Below are 16,466 nucleotides of genomic sequence, written 5' to 3'. Positions count from 1 at the left end.
CTTAGTTGGGGCACTAATTCACCTTTTCTCTTGCCATATCTTATATTTGCTCTTCCTTTGTTCATTAGCAGAGGTATTTTATTTTAATATGTCTGTCAATATAGGCAATTGTATTGTAAATGGAAAAGTAAACAGAGCAGAAGGAGAAGAAACAGACTTGTCTACTGAGGGGTCTGTGCAGGGAAAAGTGGCTGTGAGTTGGAATTTTGAATTGGGATGCAATTATAACGTAGTTTAAACTTAATCATTCCACAATGTTATTTTATATGGGTGATTCTCTTCAACAGAAACAAAATTTAGTTCAAAAAAGATGTTATTTACAAGTGAAAATTGGGTGTTTTGCAACTGAATGTGTCCATTTTTTGATAGAAAAGACAACTTTTTTTTAGTAGATAAGCTAATATTGATGAACTTTTTAAAATTTCTCTGAATTCCACCTTCAGCTAATATAAGTGTGGGTTAAATCCTGAAATCTGTTTCACTAAGGGTGGCACTAAGGCACACATTCCTCCTGCTCAAATATAGACAAATGTCTGGACATCTCGAAGCTCTGTATAAATGCGGCACTTTGCTCAACTGTAGCTTGAAATGTTAGTTTTGTTCCCACCATGTCTGGCTTTACCCTTCCTCATTTCCTCATGGCATTGTAAAGCTGGCTAAGCCTGTTCGTGCTGTTGTGGCTGCCTCAAGGGCAGAATGAGTAAGTTGCATGACGAGCCATAAATCAGGAGGCACAGACTCATCTTTCCTTCCCTCAAGATCAGACGTGCAGCAAATAATTCAATGTGTTAATTATAAATTGATAGGGGAAAGAATTGGTACTAAAACTTTTTTCTCGCTCCCCTTTATTTGTTATTCATATTAAGTTCTGGTAAGGATTATGGATTGAACAAACCTTCCGAGGAGATGGGTGTGTTGGGGGATAAAGGGGGTAGTTTGGGCATGCAGGAGGTTGGGTGACTTTTAAAAGTTGTTAGGAGCTTAAAGCTGCTGATCTTCTTGGTGTGTGATGACTTGAAGGGGAACTTGTTGGGACGTGTTTTGTGGAACCAAGTTAGCCAAATGTCCAGAACATATTATTAATTAAACAGTAGAATTCAGTAAAATAATACTTCAGCTACAAATCTGTCTACAGAGACAGGATACTTTACATTTTTATGTTTGCTCTGTCTCTTTCACTTGGCTTTTATATATACATTTAGAAAGCTTCTCGCAAAGTATTGCCCAAAACAGAACAAATTAAGCAATTTATCTTGGTGCCAGGAATTATGTACACATAGTCAAATCAGAGCCGTATTATAATTCCAGCTCCATTACCTACAAGCCAGGAGACTGGGTGAGTTACGGAACTTCTCTAAATCCTGGCTTCTTCGTCAGTTTGGTTTTACTAATATCTACCTGGCAGGGCTATTGCAAAAGTTGGAGGAAATAGACGGTGTTTGGTGTTTAATAAATGTCTTCATTTATTTCAATAGATCTTTAGAAGTGATAGAGGCTGTGGTAGATGGAAGGAGATCAGAGGAAGGTAGGGGCCTATGCTCAGGAGATGTATAATACAGCTAAGAAGAGAGTAATATATTAGAGGAATAGTATCTACTTCACTCTTAAATTGCTGGTTTCCTGGAGAGGTTAGGGAAGGCTTTGGTGCTGAGTGGGCGTTACTCAGGATCTAATTTGATTAGGGGATTAGAGAGATAAGAAGGCTTTTAGGGGAGTTACCTGAGCAAAGGTGAGAAGGCTAGATACCTCTTGTCATTTATAGAAGAGAAAAAACAGTTGTTTTAAATGGAATAAACTTTCCCACTCCTATTCCTCCAAAGCTTGATTTTTCCCCAATATTCTGTTTTAGGGTAGAAAGTTACGATGTGGCAAACATTCCTGTGGCGTTTTGTTTTTGGCAATCTCTATTCCTCTGGGTCAGAGGTCATCATATTTTTTTAGTAAAGGGCCAGATAGTCAATATTTTAAGCTTTTGTGGGCCACATATGGTCTCTGCTCATATTCTTTTTATAATCCTTTAAAAAAGTAAAATCTATACTTTTAGGGCTGGGCTACACAAAAAGAGGCTGAGGACTCCCACTGTGAGCATTTTTCTTGTGTCTTCTGTAAGGTGGGGGTATGTGTGTCAGCTCAGTGGGGTCTTGACTGAGCATCAGATTGGTCCTTACTCAGGGTTTCCTTGGCAATTTTCATCAACATCACTGTCCAGTAATGGTCTCTTCCCTGTAGAAGTTTTCTCTGGAGGACCACTACATGGTGAGAGGTGAGGCTGGAGCTATTGGGAACTGTTTGCTTACGCCAGTGGTTCTGAACCTGGGGTGGTTTTGCCACCCTGGGGACGTCTGGCAATGTCTGGAGACATGTGTAATCATCATAACTGGGGGTGGGTAGAGGCCTGCATACTACTAAAAATCCTATAGTACACAGGAGATCCCCCCTCCTGACAAAGAATTATCTACCCTACATGCCAGCAGGGCCAAGGTTGAGAAACTGGCTTATACAGTGAGGTTGCTCTCCATTTCTTGGATCCTGTTCTCTTTACTCCATTGTAGGCCCTGACAAGGCTGAAAGTGTTATTAGAATTGCAGGATTCCCGACGATCGTTCAGTGGCAGAGTTTGCATGATAACTGGCTAGTCACAGCTAATCTTAGTTCTGTAATGATCCTGAAGGTCCCCTTAGGTCCCCAGAAAGTTTATCGCAGCTGTCTTCGCAAAGCATCTTCATCCTTTGGCTCTGGTTTTTCTGTCCTGTCATCATATTCTTTGAAAATGGCACTAGATTAACACATACTTTATGATACAGTCTTCCAAGGATAATCATTTTAATGACCCCAGTTGGTGGTCGTTGCTCTGTTGCTTGAACATCTCCTGGGATTAATTTTCTTACCCCTCGATAGGCAGCACATTTATTTCATCACTAGATGATGTAAAGGGTGGGATTGTGGGATGAAATTATTTACTATTTTAGCTTGATGATTATCCTGTGAGTATACAAATAGGCATCTAGTGAGTTCAGATTTTTTAGTCATAAATGTGACCCTCCAAGTATGGTTATTGTGGGTTATGAAAGTTGGTCACCTGAGGGCTCTAGGAAGAAGGGGAGGGGACGTCACTTCTTAAATGCCTGCTTTGTGACCTGGGCTTGTTTTATCTCATTTAATCTTCACAAAAAAGCCCGGGGAGGTAAAGATTATCACAGTTTTGGCTTTACAGATAAGCTGAAGTTTAGTAGGGTTAAGTGATTTGCCAGGGAACATGTGGCTGCATTTCTACATGTAGTATATTTAACTGCAGACATATGTAGCTAGTTGAGGGAAAACACAAAAATTAATTTGCCTAGCACAGTGGGAAAGCAATGCAATGTCTCTACTGGAGAAAGGAAGGAAGAAGCTGGGGGATGAACTGGAAAGGGATTTTGAATCGACAATGGAAAAGGATATTACTTATTGAATTAAGTCTTCAGATGATTGGCTTTGATTCTTGGTGAGAGGGAGGTCTCTGAATTGTTTTAACATTGTATCCACTTAGTTTACAGTTAAATGGTACATACAGACTTTTTCTTAATATCTGTCTTCACATTTTACCCTTATTATAAAATACCAGTGAGAAAACTATGAAATAATGCAAACATTCTAATAACCACCTGCTAGATGGCTGTTTTCGTTTTAAACTCAAGAAAAGTTATATGCTTTGTACTACATCACAAAATTTATACATAATACAAAGTGTGACTATAGCATTGAACCATAAAATTAAAGAAATTAAACATTTCAATGACTGATAGCTTCCTAAAGTAACTATTTTGACAAAAATACATGCTTAGAGAGATTGCAAATTCATAAAACTGGATGAAAATCTCTTCTGGTTTCACCCTCAAACCCAATTTGAGCCATGCATTTCTTAAAAACCATGTTTCCTGGCTTACCCAAACAGTGTACTCACTTGATCAAGAGCCACATTGGCCAGTATTGGCTCTGAGTGCTTGAATTGTTTCTACAAATTCACTCTTAAAATGACAAGCGTTTCCTGCCATCCAAGATGGCTATACTATGGGGCTCTGAAAACCTTCTAGAAGAGAAGTTCCGAGTAAACGTAGCATCACAGAAATAGTGTGATCAGTAATCTGAGCTGTCTTAAACATTAGGCTAAAAGTAGTCATTTAATATCTCATGGTCTTGACTGATGTAACCATATCTTTAGTCAGCATGGTCATTGCCTTTTGTGTGCTGTGATGATAGAGGGGATGGAGGACTATTAATTTTGTTGTATACTTCGTGGTTTAAAACCAAAAAAAGTGCTCAGCACTCATGCATTTGCTACTACTCAATAAACAGAGATTTGATTCCTGGTAGTAGCTGGGAACAGGACTGATTGGCCATTTTACCCGAGAGTGCAACTGGAGGCTTGAGGAGTATGGGTGCAGTCCAGACTGACTGGGAGCAGCCGTTCTGAGATTTCAGTGAATTGCCAATCTAGATGTGTTTTACTTGGCTTCTTGCTTGCTCTGTGTGAGTGTAGTTTTGCGTTAGAAGCCACCTTATTTTACCTCCCCAAAATGTTTCCTTAACTTCATCTCCCAGGTTTACATTTTGAGAAGAATAGTTCAGTTTCCCGGTATGGAGCCTCTCAAGTTGAAGACATGGGGAATATAATTTTAGCAATGATTTCAGAGCCTTATAGTAAGTATTGCTGTTGTAATAACACGGACCTAGAATTTGATTCCACCCTCTTCCCCTCGCCTATACTTTTGAATTTCCTCCCACAGCTTTGTCTCCCTAAAAGCTAAAATGATGACTTACATGTTCTCATTTTTAGATCACAGATTTTCAGATCCAGAGAGAGTAAATTACAAATTTGAAAGTGGCACGTGGTAAGCACTTGAGTACTATTCCATTCCAGCCTTTTGATTTGTTTTTATTCATGTTGTGATATTTAACTCCTCTTATGTTTTAGTAACTTGATTAAACCTTTTGGCTATCCATTTTTTTAATATTAGGTCATTTATAAATGAAGGGTGTATTTTAAAGTAAGCTTGGATGTTGGGATTAACATTTAATGAAGTGTTTGCATCCTTGAGCACTGTGGCCTTAGGTACATCATGTGCTCGCATCTGTGATTCTTATTTTAGCCTCTCTGAACTGTCCATCCTCTCACTGGAAAACTTCCAAAGGAAAAATCGTAGGCTCTAACAGCATTCGCAAGATTTTTACTGAGATAATTTTAAGTATGTTCTATTAGCATCGACTTTAAAGCAAAGGAAATAACTGGGGAGGAGTATGAAATGGTGCTATCTCTGTTTGTGATCGCAGGGAGACCTCTTTGAGTTTGTGAATCACTGTAGTGAATTGTGTGAGATTGCCTGGTGCCTGAAGTGAGCAGAATCTTCTGACATTTTTGCCCATAGAGAGACTTTGAGGCCTATTTAATTGTGGAGAAAATGACTCATTAGGAAAATGTCCTAGGAGTACTGAAAATATGAATATGGGAGGAATAGAACATCCAAAGGTGTCAAGATATATAATAGGTGATTTGCAAATGACTCATTAAGGTGTGGGGACTCCCAAGCATTTCCACAAACACTCTGTGAAGGCTCCCCTGTTTAATATGGGAGATATTTTAATGGCAGACTTCTGACCACGGGCACACATTCCTGGTGTGGGTTAATGGCCAGCTTTATGCAGATCTTAAATTTTGCTGTCAAACTGGATTTAAATCCTACTCGTGTACTGGCTAGCTCTGAGAATGAATTTAAATCTATCATTCTTGGTTCTAGGAACTTACAGGCCATTGGGGTATTGGGAGAACTTTGCTTCCTATGAATTGATCCTGGGTCCTTACTAGAGTTTATGGCAAGCAAGCAGCAACTCGATGGATAGATGGTTTGCTGGGTGAGCTAGCTGTATTGGACCTGCATAGTCAATTACCTTTCTATACTAAACTATCCAAAGAATACTTTGAACTGTGCCCAGATAATTTTTGAGGTTATGAAGTGAATCAGGCAGTATTACAAGTCTGTCTGAATTCCAAATAAAGAATACCTCATGTGTAAATAGGCAAATTGTCTTATAGGGAGTCAGATTCACTAGCATTAATCATGCAATGTTTTGCTTGATCCACAGCAGCAAGATGGAACTTATTGATGACAACACCGTAGTTAGGGCACGAGGTTTACCATGGCAGTCTTCAGATCAAGATATTGCAAGATTCTTCAAAGGACTCAATATTGCCAAGTTGGTTTTCTTTAATCTCTATCTTACTTAACAATCCCAAAAGGATAATGGGTTTTCCTATCATGTTTTCCTCACTGTATTTTTTTTCCCTGCCACTATCCTCTCTGTTCTGTTATTTTCAAAGGGGAGGTGCAGCACTTTGTCTGAATGCCCAGGGTCGAAGGAATGGAGAAGCTCTGGTTCGGTTTGTGAGCGAGGAACACAGAGACCTAGCACTACAGAGGCACAAACATCACATGGGGACCCGGTACATTGAGGTATGTCCTCAAAACTTGAGAGCCTTGACATCTTGAATGAGTATTAACATTAGAAGACTCAGAAACTGTATATAATTTCTCTCTCTTTTCTCAGGTTTACAAAGCAACAGGTGAAGATTTTCTTAAAATTGCTGGTGGTGAGTGCCCTTTATATAATGTGGCTATAAGAAGAATCTAAAATTTACTTATATACAAAGGGTAAATAAATGGGATCGTGAATGGGTTTTTTTTCTTTTTTCTTTTTTTGGTGAGGCAGATTGGCTCTGAGCCAACTTCTATTGTCAATCCTCCTCTTTTTGCTGAGGAAGATTAGCCCTGAACTAACATCTGTTCCCATCTTCCTCCATTTTGTATGTGGGACACTGCCACACATGGCTTGATGAGTGACGTATAGGTCCACGCCTGGGATTTAAATCTGTGAACCCCAGGCCATCGAAGCAGTGCGCGAACTTAACCACTATGCCACGGGGCTGGCCCATGAATGGTTTTTATTTCCCAATGAAGCATGAGAATTGATTTTTGTTTTGTTTTGTTTTGTTTTGGTGAGGAAGATTCACCCTGAGCTAACATCCCTTGCCAATCTTCCTCTTTTTTTTTTGTTGCTTAAAGATTACCTGAGCTAACATCTATGCCAGTTTTCCTCCACTTTGTATGTGAGATGCCTCCACAGCATGGGTGACAAGTGGAGTAGGTCCACACTCAGGATCTGAACCCACGAACCTGGGCCACTGAAGTGCAGTGTGCGGAACCCTAACCACTCAGGCATGGGGCCGGCCCCTAATTTTTTTTTTTTTTTTAATAGGAGGCAGAAACGTCCGATAGTATCAGGGAGTGTAATGTATAACACTTGCCCTAAGGCTTGAGTCAACCAACTGTAGTTAAATAGCCATTAAAAATAGTACTATACAAAGGTGAAAGGGTCATATAAAATTGTGTACAAAGGGAAAGAGTAGTTCTTGTAAGAAATTAAACAGTCTGAAAACTACTTTCAAACGGCCACACCAGAATACCTGGAATTGTTGTATGTGTGCTTTTAGTTTTTCTCTTAAACTTCCTTAGCTCATCAGTGGCCAGGAACACGATAGTTTTCTGGCTTCTAGTGTTTTTGGATATGTAGTGTTTGCAGTAATATGGTCAGAAAGAAACAGGAACAGATATAGTCTTTGTCCAATCCTTGAGTGGTTCGTAACTTTAAAACCTGAAAGTAAAAGATGCATAAAAAATGCTGATTGGCTTGTCCGACAGATTGTTCCTATGCGTGTAACTACTTCGTAAGTTTCTAGTGCTCTGTTCATACTGCTTTGTAACTTCCTTTCTCCTTTTAGTATATTATGCTATGTTAGTCAGTTTTCTTAAATGTTAATTGCTATACAATATTACATGTACCATACATTTTTCTTAAACATCCCTGTTGGGCATTTAGAGCTTATTTCCAACTCTTCCCTCTAAGTATGTTGCAGTGAATATTTTTGTATCTCTGTATAGGTCACTTATTAGGATAAATCTCTAAAAATAGGATAGTTGAAGAATGTGGGTGGACCTTTTAAGAGGCTTTTGACACCTTTTGTGAAAATATGCTTAAATACAGAGAACTTAAATACGTTTAAATACAGAGAACACATGTATTCCTGCGTTATATAGCACTGGTGAAAATCTTTGCAACTATAGAACTTATGGTAAAAGCATCCTGTTTGCACAATTTGCTGGTATATTTCTATTCTGATACTTATTTCTTTAGATAAACCAAGGCTTCCAAATTCAGAGCTTCAAGTTGAATAGTGTTTCCAAAGTTCCTAAGCAATATTTGATATTGGTTGGGGATAAAGTATGTTTGGAGTTGCTATGGTTCTGAGGTTCCATGGTATGTAACATTGTAAACTGCAGATGGCAAAGTTAACTAATAACTCACATTAATGCCTGGGATTTCATGGTATGTGGGCAGTATGATAATAATGTGCTCTTAAGGGAAAATGTTACTAGTGTATGAGCTTGAAGGATGTGCATTTGAGTATTTGCTACATGGCAGTACTGTTCAAAATGCTTTATGTTTGGTGGAATGTTGAAACTGGCTGCCAAGTATATTCATTATACTCTTTACTTGAGTATGTTTGAACCTTTATTTCTCAATAAAAAGTAATCAGAAAAATAATAAAAATCACCAAATTGCTTTATATGTAATAACATTTAATTATCATAATTTATGAGGTAGGTAATTTTACCCCCATTTTACAGATAAGCAAACTAAGACACAGAGGTTAAACTTGACAAAGGTCATACCCTAGTAATTGGTAAAGCCAAGATTGGACCTAGGCATTCCAGCTCCGGGCCCTGTGCCCTTAACCACGGTGATGACTTACTGCCTCTCCATGAGAAGAATACAGTGGTTGGTCCATGATTTAATTGTCTGACCACCTTTCTAATTCAAGAGAGGTGTTTTATGATGGTGGTAGGGGAGAAGTTTCAAATTTGTAGGAAGAGAATTCTGATTCCTGGAATGTTATTTTGAATTCAGTGGGAGTGCGGGTTTTAATTATGAACTCAAGACATTGCCAAGAATCTTACCATTTTAAATTTGGTAAAGTGGATGTCTTAACCATTTCTCCCCTTGCTTTCCTGATATTTGTATTCCTTAGGTACATCCAATGAAGTAGCCCAATTTCTCTCCAAAGAAAATCAAGTCATTGTCCGCATGCGGGGGCTCCCTTTCACAGCCACAGCTGATGAAGTGGTGGCTTTCTTTGGACAGCATTGCCCCATCACTGGGGGGAAGGAAGGCATCCTCTTTGTTACCTACCCAGACGGTAGGCCCACAGGGGATGCTTTTGTCCTCTTTGCCTGTGAGGAATATGCACAGAACGCATTGAGGAAGCATAAGGACTTATTGGGTAAAAGATACATTGAACTCTTCAGGAGCACAGCAGCTGAAGTTCAGCAGGTTGGTTTTTAAGAGCGTGTTGATGACTTTGCATGAATTTCTATTCTTTGTTTCTGAAAACAATCCTACATTATTCACTGCATTAAAATAAAACTTGGAAAATACAGAAAGTGTAAATGCGTGAAAAAAATCTCATTCCATAACCAAAAGATAGCCACTACTATCTTGTATACACAGAGAAAAAATATTATGTGTTTTTGTGTAACTGGAATACAGCTCTAGATATACTTTTATATTCTATTTTAAAACTACATATCTTGAAAGATTACCCATGTCTAAAAAATTTCATCTTTAAGTTAATATTATGTTTCCTGGAGGTACATAATTTATTTAGAAATTCTATTGTACCTTTGGGGTTTTTTCCTACTATTAAGAAATTTCTTGATAAACTTGCTTATGAATTCTCAATTTCTAATTGATTTCTTTAGAACTGGATAGAGGGGTGTGAGCTTTTAAGATTTTGAATGTCTTGCCAAATTTATTTCCCAAAATGTTTGATCATTTCCGTATTGCTGGTGACAATGTGAAGTGCCCTTTCGTCCTGTTACTTTCTTTCAGAATTCACAGTTGTTTTTGAGGCACAAATGGGAAAATCAGTTCCCCAAAATGCACTAAGACCAGGCATGAAACCGTCTGTAGGGTCTCAAGCCTTTTGACTGTTCTTCTTCTTCTTTTTTTTTTTTTTAAATTTATTTATTTTCTTATTTATTTTTATTTTTTAATTTTTTGTTTATTGTGGTAACACTGGTTTATAACATTGTATAAATTTCAGGTGTACATCATTATACTTCTATTTCTGCATGGATTACATCATGTTCTCACGTTCACCACCCAAATACTAATTACAATCCATCACCACACACATGTGCCTAATTATGCCTTTCGCCCTCCCTCCTCCCCCCTTCTTTTTTGGTAACCACCAATCCAATCTCTGTCTCTATGTGTTTGTTTGTTGCTGTTATTATCTACTACTTAATGAGTGAGATCATACGGTATTTGACCTTCTCCCTCTGACTTATTTCACTTTGCATAATACCCTCAATGTCCATCCATGTTGTCACAAAGGGCTGGATTTCGTCGTTTCTTATGGCTGAGTAGTATTCCATTGTGTATATATACCATATCTTCTTTATCCATTCGTCCCTTGATGGGCACTTAGGTTGCTTCCAAGTCTTGGCTATTGTGAATAACGCTGCAATGAACACAAGCGTGCGTGTATCTTTACGCATTGGTGTTTTCACATTCTTTGGATAAATACCCAGTAGTGGAATAGCTGGTTGTTATGGTGGTTCTATCCTTAATTTTTTGAGGAATCTCCATACTGTTTTCAATAGTGGCTGCACCAGTTTGCACTCCCACCAGCAGTGTGTGAGAGTTCCCTTCTCTCCACATCCTCTCCAACACTTGTTTTTTCCTGTCTTGTTGATTATAGCCATTCTGATGGGCATGAGGTGATATCTCATTGTAGTTTTGATTTGTATTTCCCTGATAGTTAATGATGTTGAACATCTTTTCATGTGCCTGTTGGCCATCTGTATATTTTCTTTGGAGAAATGTCTGTTCAGGTCTTTTGCCCATTTTTCAATTGGGTTGTTAGTTTTTTTGTTGTTGAGATGCATGAGTTCTTTATATATTTTGGAGATTAACCCCTTATCAGATGTATGGTTTGCAAATATCTTCTCCCAGTTGTTAGGTTGTCTTTTCCTTTTATTGGTGGTTTCCTTTGCTGTGCAGAAGATTTTCAGTTTGATGTAGTCCCATTTGTTTATTTTTTCAATTGTTTCTCTTGCCCGGTCAGACATGGTGCTTGAAAATATGTTGCTAAGACAGATGTCAAAGAGTGAACTGCCTATGCTTGCTTCTAGAAGTTTCATAGTTTCAGGTCTCACATGCAAGTCTTTAATCCCTTTTGAGTTAATTTTTGTGTATGGTGTAAGGTAATGGTCTATTTTCATTTTTTTGCATGTGGCTGTCCAGTTTTCCCAACACCATTTGTTGAAGTGACTTTCTTTTCTCCATTGTATGTTCTTGGCTCCTTTGTGGGAGATTAGCTGTCCATAGATGTGTGGGTTTATCTCTGGGCTTTTGATTCTATTCCACTGATATGTGTGTCTGTTTTTGTGCCAGTACCATGCTGTTTTGGTTACTATAGCTTTGTAGTATATTTTGAAATCAGGGAGTGTGATACCTCCAGCTTTGTTCTTTTTTTTCGGGATTCCTTTAGCTATTCGGGATCTTTTGTTGTTCCATATAAATTTTAGAATTCTTTGTTCTATTTCTGTGAAAAATGTTGTTGGAACTTTGATAGGGATTGCATTGAATCTATAGATTGCTTTAGGAAGCATGGACATCTTAACTATGTTAATTCTTCCAATCCAAGATCACGGAATATCTTACTATTTCCTTGTGTCTTCTTCAGTTTCTTTCAGTAATGTTTTATAGTTTTCAGTGTACAGATCCTTCACCTCTTTGGTTAAGTTTATTCCTAGGTATTTTATTCTTTTTGTTGCAATTGTAAATGGGATGGTATTCTTAATTTCTCTTTCTGCTACTTCGTTGTTAGTGTATAGAAATGCAACTGATTTTTGTATGTTGATTTTGTATCCTGCAACTTGACCGTATTTGTTTATTACTCTAAAAGTTTTTTGGTGGATTCTTTAGGGTTTTCTGTATATAAATCATGTCATCTGCAAATAGTGACAGTTTCACTTCTTCCTTTCCAATTTGGATCCCTTTTATTTCTTTTTCTTGCCTGATTGCTCTGGCTAGGACTTCCAATACTATGTTGAATAGGAGTGGTGAGAGTGGGCATCCTTGTCTGGTTCCTGCTCTTAGAGGGATAGCTTTCAGTTTTTCACCATTGAGGATGATATTAGCTGTGAGTTTGTCGTATATGACCTGTATTATGTTGAGGTACTTTCCTTCTATACCCATTTTATTCAGAGTTTTTATCATAAATGGATGCTGTATCTTGTCAAATGCTTTCTCTGCATTTATTGAGATGATCATGTGATTTTTATTCTTCATTTTATTAATGTGTATCACGTTGATTGATTTGCGAATGTTGAACCATCCCTGCATCCTTGGAATAAATCCCACCTGATCATGGTGTGTGATCTTTTTAATGTATTGTTGTATGCAATTTGCTAGTATTTTGTTGAAGATTTTTGCATGGATGTTCATCAGTGATATTGGCCTGTAATTCTATTTTTTTGGATTGTCCTTGTCTGGTTTTGGTATCAGGGTAATGTCGGCTTCATAGAATGAGTTAGGGAGCTTCCCCCCCTCCTCAATTTTTTGGAAGAGTTTGAGAAGGATAGGTATTAAGTCTTCTTTGAATGTTTGGTAGAATTCACCAGGGAAGCCGTCTGGTCCTGGACTTTTATTTTTGGGGAGGTTTTTGATTACTGTTTCATCTCCTTACTGGTGATTGGTCTATTCAAATTCTCTATTTCTTCTTGATCCAGTTTTGGAAGGTTGTATGATTCTAAGAATTTATCCATTTCTTCCAAATTGTCCAATTTGTTGGGATATAGCTTTTCATAGTATTCTCTGGTAATCTTTTGTATTTCTGAGGTGTCTGTTGTAATTTCTCCTTTTTCATTTCTGATTTTATTTATTTGAGCCTTCTCTCTTTTTTTCTTGGTGAGTCTAGCTAAAGGTGTGTCAATTTTGTTTATGTTTTCAAAGAACCAGCTCTTGGTTCTATTAATTTTTTCCGTTGTTTTTTAGTCTCTATTTCATTTATTTCTGCTCTGGTTTTTATTATTTCCCATCTACTGATTTTGGGCTTTGTTTGTTGTTCTTTTTCCAGTTCCTTTAGGTGCATTGTTAGATTGTTTATTTGAGATTTTTCTTATTTGTTGAGATAGGCCTGTATTGCTATAAACTTCCCTCTTAGAACCGCCTTTGCTGTATCCCATAAACTCTGGCATGTCGTATTTTCCTTTTCATTTGTCTCATATTTGTCACACATTTCATATGTGGGACGCAGCCTCAGCATGGCCTGACAAGCGGTGCGTCCGTCCGCGTCCGGGATCCGAACTCGGGCCGCCAGTAGCGGAGCGCGCGCACTTAACCACTAAGCCACGGGGCTGGCCCTTCCAGGTATTTTTTGATTTCTCCTTTGATTTCTTTGTTGACCCAATCGTTGTTCAGTAGCATTTTGTTTAATCTCCACATATTTGTGGCTTTTCTGATTTTCTTCATATAGTTGATTTCTAGTTTCATACCATTGTGTTCAGAGAAGATGCTTGGCATTATTTCAGTCTTCTTAAATTTCTGGAGACTTGTTTTGGGCCTAATATGTGATCAATCCTGGAGAATGTTCCATGTGCATTTGAAAAGAACATGTATTGTTCAGTTTTTGTATGGAATGTTCTGTATAAACCTGCTAGGTCCATCTGTTCTAGTGTGTCATTTAAGGCCAGTGTTTCCTTATTGATCTTCTGTTTAGATGATCTATCCATTGGTGTAAGTGGAGTGTTAAAAGTCTGCTACTATGATTGTGTTACTGTCTATTTCTCTTTTTATGTCTGTTAATAATTGCTTTATATATTTAGGTGTTCTTATGTTGGGTGCATAAATATTTATGTGTTATATTCTCTTATTGGATTGTTCCCTTGATCATTATGTAATGCCCTTCTTTGTCTTTTTTTACAGTTTTTGTTTTAAAGTCTATTTTGTCTGATATGAGTACTGCTACCCAGCTTTCTTTTCATTGCCATTTGTGTGGAGTATCTTTTTCCATCCCTTCGCTTTCAGTTTGTGAGTGTCTTTAGGTCTGAAGTGTGTCTCTTGTATGCAGCATATATATGGGTCTTGTTTTTTTTATCCAGTCAGCCACCCTATGCCTTTTAATTGGAGCATTTAGTCCATTGACTTTTAAAGTAGCTATTGATAAGTACATACTTATTGCCATTTTTTAACTTTTTTTTCTCGGTGTGTTAATAGTCTTTGTCTGTTCCTTTCTTCTTCTCTTGCTCTCTTCCTTTGTGGTTTGATGGCTTTCTATAGTATTATGTTTGGGTTCCTTTCTCTTAGTTTTTTGTGTATTTATTATAGGTTTCTGGTTTGTGATTACCATGGGGTCCATATACAGTAACCTACGTATATAGGAATCTATATTAAGTTGATGGTCTCTTTAGTTTGACCTCTGTCTGAAAGCTCTACTCTTTAACTCACCTCCTCCCACATTTTATGTTTTTGATATCATATCTAACCTCTTTTTTGTGCATTTGTATCCATTACCCTCTTATTATGGAAATGGATAATTTTTCCTATTTGTGTTCTTCTCTTTTGCCCTTAAATAAGTCCCTTTAGCATTTCTTGTAGTACTGGTTTCTTGGTGACAGACTCCTTTCTTTAAGTTTTGCTTGTCTGGGAAACTTTTTATCTCTCCTTCCGTTTGAATGATAACCTTGCTGGGTAGAGTATTCTTGGCTGTAGGTTTTTTCCTTATAGCAGTTTAAATATATTGTGCCACTCTCTTCTAGCCTGTAAGGTTTCTCCTGAGAAGTCTGCTGACAGCCTTATAGGGTTTCCCTTGTATGTAACTTGTCTCTCTCTCCTGTGGCTTTTAGGCTTCTCTCTTTAACTTTAATTCTGGACATTTTAATTATGATGTGTCTTGGTGTGGCCCTCTTTGGGTTTATTTTGGTTGGGGCTCTCTGTGCTTCCTGTACCTGGATGTCTGCTTCCTTCCTTAGGTTAGGGAAGTTTTCATCTATTATTTCTTGAAATAGATTCTCCGCCCCTTTGTCTCACTCTTCTCCTTCCGGAACACCTATAACACGGATGTTAGTGCGCTTGATGTTGTCCCAGAGGTCCCTTAGACTGTCCTCGCTCTTTTTAATTCTTTTCTCTTTTACCTGTTCAGCTTGGGTGATTTCTTCTAGTCTTTCGTCCAGCTCGCAGATCCGTTCTTCTGTATCCTCTACTCTGCTTTTGAGTCCCTGTAGCGAATTTTTCATTTCCAGTGTCGTATTCTTCATTTCTGATTGGTTCTTCTTTATATCTTCCATTTCTTTGTTGACATTGTCACTGAGTTCATCCATTCTTCTCCCAAGATCAATGAGCATCCTTAACACTCTTTGTTTGAACTCTCTGTTGGGTAGGTTGCTCACTTCTGTTTCACTTTTCTTGGGTTTTGTCCTGTTCCCCCACTTGGAATGTATTCCTTTGCCTCCTCATTTTGCCTCTTTCCCTGTGCTTATGTCTATGTATTAGGTAGGTCAGTTATGTCTCCTGATCTTGGAGAGGTGACCTTATATAAGTGATGCCTTATGAGGCCCAGCTGTGTGCTTCCCTCAGTTCTCAATGTTCCAGTAGTGACCCTTATGTGGGCTACATGTGTCCTTCTGTTGTGGCATGGTTGCTCTCCCTGTAGGTGCTCAGGGAGGCTGAGCTATGCCCCTGGCCAGCTGTTGTAATGCTCAGCTGCTTGTAGTTGTTGTGGGCCCTTCAGTCTCTTTATCAGGTGTGGGGAGCCCCAGCACAGTCGGCTGCATGTTCTAGTAGCACATTTGTGTTGCAGTATTTCTTTTAAGTGAGTAGGCCCCCAGTGTGGCAGGTTGTTAGGCTCAGGGGCTTACAATTGCTATAAGCCTCCAGCCTTTAGGTCTCTTGTCAGCTCTCTGAGGATTGCAGCTGTGTGAGGCTGGCCTGAGGCACAGGAGCACCCAATTGTTTCAGGCTTTGGAAGGTGGGGCAAACCCCCTATGTGGGTCTTTGAGAAGAACAAGTCTTCTGCATCTGACAAGCCTCACCGCCCACAGGTCCACATACACAGTCAACACAGTCCTGCCCCCTGTGCACGCCCTGACCACCTGAAGTGGACCCAGTCTCTCCAAGTCAGGAGCCACACACACCCACACACTCCACCACTGCCCCACACTCACCACCCACACCTTGCACACACCCTGCCCCACAGAGGTGGACCCACTCACCAGGCTGTGGAGAATCCAGGCAGCTCAGTTAGCAGGCCCACAAGTTGCCCGAGGGCTTGTTGTTGGGTGGTGCCAGTCCCTAGGGTGGGCTACCTG

At 38.8% G+C, this 16,466-nt stretch overlaps 1 protein-coding gene across 6 annotated transcripts in view; it reads left to right on the top strand.

Annotated features, from left to right (window-relative positions):
• ESRP1 (epithelial splicing regulatory protein 1) overlaps nt 1-16,466 on the top strand; it is a 61,681-nt gene that overhangs the window by 12,312 nt on the left and 32,903 nt on the right. For all 6 annotated transcript variants that reach the window (XM_004431174.3, XM_014788068.2, XM_014788067.2 and 3 more), the window contains exons 5-10: nt 4,582-4,680; nt 4,817-4,871; nt 6,121-6,231; nt 6,356-6,488; nt 6,583-6,625; nt 9,122-9,423. In XM_004431174.3, the coding sequence (XP_004431231.1) occupies nt 4,582-4,680; nt 4,817-4,871; nt 6,121-6,231; nt 6,356-6,488; nt 6,583-6,625; nt 9,122-9,423 (743 nt within the window). The remainder of the gene's footprint in view (nt 1-4,581; nt 4,681-4,816; nt 4,872-6,120; nt 6,232-6,355; nt 6,489-6,582; nt 6,626-9,121; nt 9,424-16,466) is intronic.

The sequence above is a fragment of the Ceratotherium simum genome, chromosome 23 (assembly GCF_057802395.1).
Source record: "Ceratotherium simum simum isolate JZ-2026a chromosome 23, ASM5780239v1, whole genome shotgun sequence".
NCBI lineage: Eukaryota > Metazoa > Chordata > Mammalia > Perissodactyla > Rhinocerotidae > Ceratotherium > Ceratotherium simum.
Note: the sequence above shows the minus strand (reverse complement) of the source record. Positions and strands in the feature narration are given on the sequence as shown.